Source organism: Cibotium barometz, chromosome 14 (assembly GCF_041138505.1).
Source record: "Cibotium barometz isolate CiBa-2024 chromosome 14, ASM4113850v1, whole genome shotgun sequence".
NCBI classification, from domain to species: domain Eukaryota; kingdom Viridiplantae; phylum Streptophyta; class Polypodiopsida; order Cyatheales; family Cibotiaceae; genus Cibotium; species Cibotium barometz.
The window spans coordinates 25,250,286-25,261,029 of NC_141059.1; the positions used below are offsets into that span (position 1 = coordinate 25,250,286).

At 45.1% G+C, this 10,744-nt stretch overlaps 1 protein-coding gene across 1 annotated transcript; it reads right to left on the bottom strand.

The window, feature by feature from the left end:
• Positions 1–3,284: 3,284 nt before the first annotated feature.
• On the bottom strand, positions 3,285–7,199 carry LOC147631848 (pentatricopeptide repeat-containing protein At2g39620-like). The gene is made up of 2 exons (XM_086808397.1): positions 7,080–7,199; positions 3,285–6,992 (listed from the first exon to the last, which is right to left on the bottom strand). Exons 1-2 carry the CDS (start codon positions 7,194–7,196, stop codon positions 4,251–4,253), a joined length of 2,859 nt encoding a protein of 952 aa, XP_086664523.1. The 5' UTR covers positions 7,197–7,199; the 3' UTR covers positions 3,285–4,250.
• Between the last annotated feature and the right edge of the window lie 3,545 nt (positions 7,200–10,744).

Genomic DNA, 10,744 nt, shown 5'->3' on the forward strand with positions numbered 1-10,744 from the left:
CCACCAAAGGTGATGGCATTTACCAGAGATAGGATATGCCACCTACTCCACTGACTCTGCCATGTCTTGTAGAGTGCTTAAATGGTCCCTCAACTCACATGGAGAATATATCCTTCATGCTTCATCATTCATACTACATCGTAGACTTAACCTTGGGTGCTGTAGTCACTTGTCATCAATTTGAGCATGTGTGTTGTCCTTCTCATTGTGACCTATGTTGGGTGCATATGGTACAATGAAGTGAATGTAACAGTGTCTTGGAGTAGTACAAGTGTTGTCTAGTATTTTTGTCACTCTTCTTCTGTACTCTTCAAAGGAGTGCAGCTTCAATGTCTTATAGAGAAGGATTAGGCAGGTTCATGAGGGTAGAGATAAGATGTCCATAATCATCATTCGGCATACTCTTCAACAAGACAACTATTGCATCCTCTTCTTCTACTGGTGCTCAAATAGCTGCTAGTTGTGACATGAGGCTTTTCTCGTGATTTAAATGACTAGGGAATGCTTCAGAAACCTTCATTTCAAGTTTGAAAATTTGGATTTTAAATCTTATTTTTGAATGCTTTCCCTTAGCCCCAAAAGGTTTTTCTAGGATTTCCCAAGCCTCGGATGAGTTGCTTGCATTTGAAATGTGATGAATGTAATCATCACTAACCCTTGATGCAACAATTGTAAATGTTTTTCATATCCTTAGCTTCCCACTCTTCCTTGTCTTAGGCTTCTTTTCCTTTCCATTAGTGATAGAGCATAAGCCCTTTTTCATTAGAATGAATTTCACCCTTACTTGCCATGTGTGGAATCTCTTGTGAACACTCCTTATGAGTGTAGTAGAATATTTGTGTGTTTGGGTGTGAATAACCTTTTGGAATATACTCTCTCTATATATCTCTCTATCTCTCACATCTCCACACACAACATGATGAAGTGCTTCGACCCTCCTTAGCTTATAGCAAACCATATCTTCCTATATTAATCACTAATTAGTGATAGTAAAATTCTGGATGTATACTACAGAAAAATAAGGTTATTTGGGGCAAGAAATTAATGGACCTCCTTAAACATATAAGTAAAAATCTTCAAGAGAGAGATCTAGCAATGTGTTTTAAGTGAGTTTTGAGCCCACAAACACAAGAATAAGTAATTTGATTAAGCTTTAATCTCACTGGTGTGTACATGCCTGATTGAGGTAGATAGCGACGATTTCTCTCAAGTTTGAGGCTGCAGATCGATTCGCCATGCCCGAAAACCCCTAGAGGTGAGAGGAATTGGGATAATTTGATTTAGAGAAGCCACAACAATCAAATTTCTTCAGAAAACTTCCTGGCACTGTTAGGCACGAGCTTGGCATGAAATCCCAGCTTTACCACTTCCTGAGAGTTTCGGGTAATGGATTCATTGAGATCCCAAGATACATGAGTAACATATGTAACATGCCATGGGTATCATGATTCACCACCTCAAGGTATCCTCCTCTCACAACCTCAGAGTTGAGACTGGCAAAGCTGATATCTCACACGAGGACTGGATATGCAAAGTATGCACCACAAGACAGGTGGAAGATGAGGCACACTACATGCTTAGCTGCCCACCTACTATGAGATAACGGGGGAGAGTCTATTTGCTCTTTAGAGAGGGATTTGATCCACTCCCATGGGTGATGAAATATGATGATAAGAGATGCCTAGGCATGTACTTGTTGAGACTCAGACGTCTTAGGATGTAGTACTGAGGTAGCATACCACAAGGCAGGACCCACCATGATACTTCTCAATGGTGCATTACAGACTTCTTTAGTCTACATGCATCCACAGCAGACCCATCACCCACACTAGCGGTCCGAACACACCCCAGAGGGGTCCTTGGTAATAGAGCTCAATCTAATTTGCGGGTCAGATGCCCCCAACCCAACGCCTCACAACTCTCCACCCGACATACAGATCCAAGAGGCTCTTCGATGCCACGACATGCTTTCATCACAGAGGCCTGATATTCTCTTGTCTATCAGATCGGTATTGGCAGAGGCAGGCATTAGTAATTACCATTAGTTGATCATGGCTAGATTACCTTACACAGGGTCATATGCTGATATCACATGTTTACACTCACTTTCAGTTTCTTTTTCCATGCCTCAATATACCCATGGTATCATTGTATCACTCATGGTCTCATGGACCCATGGGGTCTTTTGTAGACGTTAATATTCCTTTCTTTCTTTCTCCCTACTACTATGAGTAGTAGTTTTATTGCTTCCCAAATCCACACCGGTAACCAACATTAGCGAACTACTGCAAAACTGTTCAACAGCAATCATCCCAGTTCTCCACCACAATGCTTCCATGATCTCCCCACCACACCAACACCACCCAGCCAACATCATCCACACAAGATGCAACTCAAAAGCATCAGATCCACCTACAACGACGAGAGTGACAAACATCTCCCTAGTCCAGTTCGTGACCACTTTGCCGTAACAAATCAAGGATGGAGATTATGCACGCTATGGAGCCCTTGAAGGAGACCATGGCTCCACTCAGCTGAATGGTGGCTCTCGTCCTGGCTCGCTCAATGCTCAAGGTGCTCTCATGATCCAGAATGGTGTTCCAACTACTTCTTGGAGAGAGACCTGCTGCTCCATATCATTATTCTCCCGCTGCAAACGATGGACAGCAATAGATGAGCTTCCCAAGGTTGTCGTTTGTGTTAAAATGCAGGCAATCCTATGCAGGCCTCCATGCCCTCCATCCGTTCGGCAATAACAACCATCTGCTCTACCTGTCAGCATGCAATGTTTGCCATTTGCTTCGCTTGCTAGCAAGCCATAGCTGGTATCTGTTCTGTTAGGCTTCCATCCGATCTTTTGAAGACATGATGAAACTGAAAACCTTAGATCAGCAAGATATCCAGAACTAATTCTTCCCAAACCCAAAGTTTCCGCCATCACGACAGCAACACACACAGGATGCCGGCAAAGAAGACATCCTAAGGTTCTAATACCAACTGTAAGACTACTAATACTGTGAAAGTGTCAACAAAGAGGTAAGTGCAGCGGAAAACAAGTGCAATCATACACCAGTAACCCAGATCTTACCCGTATATAATTGTACAGAATGAATGTGCAACTGCAATGTTTGAAATACAACGAATAGAACAATCCCTCCTGATCTCATCCCAAGTTGCACGTGAATGCTGGTGTCCTGACGCTTGCTGACAGATCTTCCCCTTGTCTCTTCGGGTTGCACCTGTGCTCTGGTGTGCTGAAGAACTTCAAGTACAGACCCTTGATGATTTTTGTGGGGACTGGAAGTATATATTTATAGGGAAATACCAGTCCAACTAATATATGTTGGCCAGCCTTTTGCAAGCCCTACAAAAGTGTCATTAAAGTCACTTAATGTGTTCATGCTGGGCTAAGAAGGTACCCAACACTTGGCCCCTTGGCCAGGCTGGTCTGCACACGCTTAGGCTGCTGAAAACTGCCTTATGGATTGCCCACAATGTGCCCACGCTGCTGCCCACATGAGCCTGCCAACTGCCCACGCTGCTTCCAGCGCTCTTGTGGGCAGGTGCGCTGCTCTGTGTACCTGGAGGTGGGTCACATCCTTACTAACCTAGTGCACCATTGTGGCAGGCCGAATCTGAAAACCACCCAGACACAAAAGATGCCAACTCAACCATAAACCAGAGAACCATCATCCTTGGATAAGAGCAGAAGCCAACTTCCAAGCAACCTTAGGAAGCACGTGTGACACCACATCACCCATCCAGGAATCAAGCTCCCTGGATTCTATAACCAACCAGACAATGCAGAGCAGCAGGAGACTTTCATTGTTTTGACATCAACATTTCAAGTAAAAGGGGTAATGGCTACTGCAGTTACACTACATCACTGGCACTAGTCTCCACAGATACGCTTTGCTTCCTCAAAAGCATGAAGGTATTTTACATGTTTGACAAGAATTCTTTGCTGCTCTATTTGGGATTTTATTGCCATCCCCAAATACCAGTCATTACATATGTGTTTTATGGGTGCTCCCTTGGGTGTATTGATAAGGGCACACCCAATACTTACTACTCCGCCTATATAACAAATCTTTCGTTGCATCGACAAAGAAAAGATCTTCTAGCCTCGCATTCATACATCTGCTTTCAGAATGCATATAATCCCCAACCAAAAATGAATGCACAACTCCAAACGTCATCAGTCCAACAATGTCCTGGCATCTTCCATGATAGTTTCTCCACTCATTGGCTCATTCCACCTGCATGTCAGCACCTCCATAAATGTGAGACATTAAGACATAGGCTGCCGCATCCTTTTCATCCAAATGCACTGCATGTTCAAAAGCCTGTTTTCCAAGCTCCATGTTTCCGCAATTTCTACAAGCACCCAACACAGTATGCCACACTGCAACATTAGGATAGAATGGCATCTTTTTTATCATTGCTACTGCCTTGTTAAATGCACCAGCACGGCAAAGGAGATCAACCATGCCACAATGATGCTCAAGAGTTGGAACGATGCCAAAGTCTTTGCTCATCCTCTCAAAATAGGTCTCGCTCTTATTCAATAGACCTGTGCGATTGCATGCATTGAGAATAATAACAAAAGTGACCGGACCTGGCTTTATGCCTTGTCCTAGCATTCTGTCAAAGATATGAAAAGCATTTTCTGTTTCTCCAAGCTGAGCATATCCTGCAATTAGTGAATTCCAAGAGACTACATCTCGAATTGGGAGCTTGTCAAACACTTGTTGTGCTATGGCAAGCAAACCGCATTTGGCATACATATCAACCAAAGTGTTGCCAACAAGGTCTCTTTCCAACAACCCCTTTCTTTCAATCTCAGCATGTAATTCTATGCCCTTGTCTGTGGCTCCTATGTTGCCACAAGCTTTCAAGCTGCAAACAAACGTGACAGCATTTGGGGAGACACCCTCACGTTGCATCTGCTCAAAACACTTAAGTGCTTTCTCACAATGCCCATGTTCAGCATATCCTGCGATCAGTGCAGTCCATGAGACTACATTTCGAACTGGGAGCTTGTCAAACACTTGCTGTGCTTTGGTAAGCATGCCACATTTGGCATACATGTCAATCAAGGTGTTGCAAACAACAAAGTCTCTTCCTAATAACAATCCCTCTCTTTCAATCTGAGCATGTATTTCTTGGCCCTTGTCTGTGGCCCCTACACTGCCACAAGCTTTCAAGCTGCAAATAAATGTGACATCATTCGGGGAGACACCTTCGAGTTGCATCTGTTCAAAACAGTTGAGTGCTGCCTCACCATGCCCATGTTCAGCATATCCTGCAATAAGTGCAGTCCACGTGACTACATCTCGACTTGGAAGCTTGTCAAACACTTGTTGTGCTATGGCAAGAGAGCCACATTTGGCATACATATCAACCAAGGTGTTGCCTACAACAAGGTCTCTTTCCAACAAGCCCGTCCTTTCAATTTGAGCATGTAGTTCTCGCCCCTTGTTTGTGGCTCCTACGCTGCCACAAGCTTTCAAGCTGCAAGCAAACGTAACAGCATTTGGGGAGACACCCTCAAGTTGCATCTGTTCAAAACCCTTGAGGGCTTCCTCACCATGCCCATGCCCAGCATATCCTGCAATTAGCGCGGTCCACGAGACTACATCTCGAACTGGAAGATTGTCAAACACCTCCTGTGCTTTCGCAAGGGTGCCACATTTTCCATACGCATCAACCAAGGTGGTGCCAACAACAAGGTCTCCTTCCAGCAACCCCTCTCTTTCAATCTGAGCATGTATTTCTTGGATCTTGTCTCTGGCTCCTAAGCTGCCACAAGCTTTCAAGCTGCAAATAAAGGTGACAGCATCTGGAGAAACACCCTCAAGTTGCATTTGTTCAAAACACTTGAGTGCTTCCTCACCATGCCCATGTTCAGCATATCCTAACATAAGTGCCGTCCACGAAACTACATCTCGAACTCGAAGCTTGTCAAATACTTGCTGTGCTCTGGCAAGCGAGCCACATTTGGCATACAAATCGACTAAGGTGGTGCCAACAACAAGGTCTCTTTCCAACAAGCCCATTCTTTCAATCTGAGCATGTATTTCTTGGACCTTATCTGTGGCTTTTATGCTGCCACAAGCTCTCAAGCTGCAAACAAATATGACAGCATCTGGATAGACACCCTCAAGTTGCATCTGGTCAAAACACTTGAGTGCTTCCTCAGCATGTCCATGTTCAGCATATCCTGTGATTAGTGTGGTCCATGAGACTACGTCACGAACTCGAAGCTTGTCAAATACTTGGTGTGCTTTGGCAAGTAAGCCACATTTGGCATACATATCAACCAAGGTGCTTCCAAGAAAAAGGTCTCGTTCAAGCAACCCCGTTCTAGCAACTTTGGCATGTATTTCAGCACCTATTCCTAGATCTTTCAGTTTTGCACAAGCCTTCAGTAAGGCCACAAAAGTACGCCCATTGGAATATGCAGAATCATCCTTTGGCATTTCCTGGTACAGGGTGAGACCATGCCGTAGCTTCCCACGTTTGATATAACCTGTTATGAGAGAATGCCAGGACCACTCATTCCGATACACCAGCCTATCAAAAACCTGCTGGGCATCATGCATGCTTCCAACTTCCACCAGCATCGATACAAGGTAGTTCCCAAGTGATCTATGAGCTTCCAGCCCGCTTTTTCGTATGTAGGCCAGCAAGCGCAGCACAAATACTCGGTGTCTCTTCTTCTTGCACTTGTGCAAGATGAGTGCAAGGTCCTCAACGGAAGGCTGGGGCAGCAAACCTTCTTCCAAGGAAGTCAGTGCCTCCTCCAAGCTGAGCATCCTCCAACCACCGGCAATACTGCTCTTTGCTTCTTCTTTCTCTTCCTTTGCTTTGTGCATCCCCTCAATCTCGAGCCTTAGCCTGTCTTGAACCCAACTTGGGTTGTAGCAGCCGTCCATCCACAGAGACTCCTCAGTAAGCTTGTTCTTGAAATCCGGGGCCCTTGGCTTTGTCTGTAAAATGCACATCAAGCCCCAATCTGACATTCAAGAAGGCACCATCACTTAGTTGAAGCAAGGAAGGGAAAAACAGGCACATACTTTGCTCTTGCGGTTGTCCAACCAGTGGGAGGGATCCCTCAAGAAGTCCATCCACAAGCGCTCGGTCCGTGCTCGCCATGTCTGCATGATGCACCAAAAGCTATGAAAGGGCAGCATGAAAACGATTACATGGAGGGGGACGACGTGGCGTCCACGTCATCTCCTAGTCATTTATTCATGTATATTGTATTTCCTTAACTTCAAAAGTTTTAACCTTCGTCTCTTTAGCGAGAAAATTCCATACACCAAATCCATTGCAAGCTTTGTATGCATATACAGCTTTCTCATATGCCACTGCCTTCACTTGGCCATGGAGCTTGAGCAGGCGTACAATCCTCTACTTTGGCATGTTGATCTTTCTTTGTAAGATTATCCATTGTTTTCCGTGATAACATGCCCTCTTCATTAGATTGAATTTATGATTCCTTCACCCAGACCATCCTCTAAATCTGGACCATGGGTGAACTCGATAATTGTGAGTACCCACCTCATATTTGCTCTATTGTCGGGTTTGGGCAAGAGTTAAAATATTTGATGGGGCCACTATATGCCTAGGTTGTGTACACTAATCATGTAGAGAACTATGCTAGAATTGGTAGAAGTTGATGCCTCACCTCTTGATTTGTATATGTTGAGATATCGAGCTCGTCTAGTGAGGCGGTGGCCACTGATGACCCGCTTGGGGGATAGGCCCCACACTTACACCACTGGCATGGTTGGTGAGATCATGGGAGATATGCGGCCAGTGGGATGACAGGCTGTGTGACAGCCATTCTAGAGACTGGCATAGTTATAGCGCCAGCTCATTTAGTCGGGTTTACACTATAGAGAACCCGTGTATGTATTGGTTGAGTACCTTTCATATTATGTGTACTTATCTTGTATATGGTGTGTTGAGTGTTGAGTAGAGAAGAAGAAGATTTTCAGCCTCTCACCTTGTGTGTTCTCTATTAGGGTTTTGTGAGTGTGTGTGTGCTTGCAAGAGCTCAAGCTCTCTTCCCCCCTGCATCTTTTCATGGTATCAGAGCCTGGTTTGTGCTAAGGGCTGAGCTGCAAGCAAGAGAACCACAGGAAGCGGTACGAGGGTAAGAGCTTCAACTACTCTTCCCTATTTGTGTTGGTGACTACACCCTTGTCGGGAGCTCTACGGGAGGCACCGACAAACGGTCTCTGATTGAGGAGCTTTCTTCGCGGGAGTAAAGCTATAGGACAACTATAAAGTCCTATCGGACTGAATTTTCGGGCCGAAAACGCGTTTTCGGCGCGTCTGGACCTCCGTTTTTCAGAAATCAGGCGATTTCGAGCACTGTGGGTAAGTCATCGATTCTCTACAGAACTCTGTTTTAAGAACTGCAGGAAGACAGATTGACTGTGCAGACACTGTGGGTGCTGCAAAGAGGTCTACAGTTGCCATTGGGTGTATGTATGCACATTGAAGTCACTGGTTGTGACATTTGAGAGTACTACAGTACCGCTACAGAAAATACAGCAGTTTGTGCAGAAAAACCAGAGTGCTGGTTTTGGTAAAATTGTGTGTTTGGCAAGATGTCAAATGATGGAATAACTCAGATTGTGGCTGAGAAGCTTGACAAGAATAACTTCCATGCTTGGAGGTTCAGGTTGACGAATTTCCTGATGGGAAAAGGCTATTAGGATTACATAGAAGGTGAGCATGAAGAGGCACCGGAGATACCGGATATAACTGCTGCTGCAGATGTGAAAGAGTTTAAAGACTGGAACCAAGGAGGCATGGGACACCTTGGTAAAGCTCTATGAAACAAATACCAAGGCATGTAAGATACAGTTGAAGAAGGCATTCAGAGTGTCCCTACTCTTAGACCCCATTGGGAGTCTTAGAGCATTTCGATTGACATTCAGAGGGTATTTTGGTGGAGATTGTGGCATTCTTATAGGATGGGAATGCAGGGAAGCACAAAGGGTTTGGTCTGTGATTGCACACCTCTTTGGTAGGATTAAGAGGGATGCTATCGTTTCTTTTGGTTCTATCATTTGGTTGACACAGTCTGGGTCTCAGCTGAGGTTCGAGGGGACTGACAGGAGCTTGGCCATTATGGTTAGGCAATTTGTTGCTTGGCAGTGTTGTCTTCAGGATTTGCCACTTTCACACTTTGTCCCTCCGGCACAGAGGCTCCGTCACAGAGGTTAGACAGTTCTTGGGAGATTATTACTAGCATCTCAACTTGGAATATTTGGAAGGTTAGATGCACTGAGGCCATTGAGGGTACTCCCGTTCTTGTTTCTCAGTATCTTTGCAGGATTTGGAGTGATATTATTCACACCATTATGGCTACCTAGGCCAGAATCCATGGATCTTCAAGGGCTGCGAAGAGGAAGTGCGACCAGTTTATGAGAGAGTGGGACATTGGTATATTTTTCACATCCTCTCATTCAGGACCCTATTGGTAGCACAGGGCTCTTGATTGGTTGAGATCTCCACTTTGCTTGGTGTGAAATCTCCATTTTGTAAAAATTTTCATACTTAATAGAAGTCTCCTTTCTGAAAAAATAAAAATAAAAATTGTGATAAGCAGATGATGGCACGGATAGGTGATAAGCAATCAGTTGTGGGAGACAATAAGAAAGGCGTTTTGAGATGGTGTTAAAGGTCAATGGTGCAGTGGTGCCCCATTGCAGCAGCGCAATAGAACGACCATCAGGGCCAATTGTAAACCTCACCTAGCTGAAATTTGGGGGGTATGGAGACGAGACATGTACACCTTTGGGCACTAAGTCACGAAGGATCGAGTAGCAAAGCACATGAAGAGGTGGAGGCTGAGAGAGCAGCAGCAAGTGGCATAAGGGACCAAGGATGATGGTGTGATCTTTCAAGTCATGGAACTCAGTAGAGGAGTGAGTTATGGTGTGATCTTTCAAGTCATGGAACACAACAGAGGAGTGAGTGACATGGCTAGTGAGATGGTGGTGTGAAGAAGGAAAAGCATGATCAGAGACCACAGGTTGACATGGGCAGTGTGGCACCAGCCTCAAATGCCATAGAAAGTAACAGTCGCCAATGCTGGGGTGAGCAAGAAAAGGTGCGAACATAAAAAATTTGCAGGGGAGGAGATAAGTCGAAAAGGCCAATGGTGGAGTGGGTGAGGGCGGCGAGGATAATAAGACAACTTCTTTTTTTTTAAAAAGTTGGGGTTGAAGGTGGAGGTGGTTAAGGTTAGGCTCTTGGGCGATATGCCTTGATCTGGGAGCCATTGAGACCAATGGGAGGAGCAGGCCTTCCAATGTACTGAGTTCCATGGCGCCTTGAGGAAGAATCTAGTGAACCATAAATGGCCCTTCCCAAGAACTAGCATGTTTGCTCGTTTCAAATAACGAGCTCGGTACACCAGCACCAATCCTCGGGTCTATATGGCACGGTGCCTTAAAGGGGCCCCCCAGGTGGGATCTACGGGTGAGAGGGGCCGATTTTGGGCGGGGGTGATTTGAGCCGTCGGATCCCCGAAAGTAAACTAGGGTCCGAAAGTAAACTAGGGCTGCCGCGCACATATATTAATAAAGGCCGAACACACTAGCTAGCAGAAATTATAGCCTAATGGTAAGACTATGGCCGCTCTAGCGGCACGTCGTGGGTTCAAATCATTCTTTTGCAATTTGAGACTTAGGCAAAAAAATTATAAGTCCAAACTCGG

What these genes read in the sequence shown, in the direction of transcription:
- LOC147631848 (XM_086808397.1), bottom strand. Translation starts at nt 7,196, where the DNA reads ATGCTGCCCTTTCATAGCTTTTGGTGCATCATGCAGACATGGCGAGCA. An exon ending in TGGACAACCGCAAGAGCAAA is followed by an intron (nt 6,993 to 7,079) that starts GTATGTGCCTGT and finishes TGCATTTTACAG; the next exon opens with ACAAAGCCAAGGGCCCCGGA.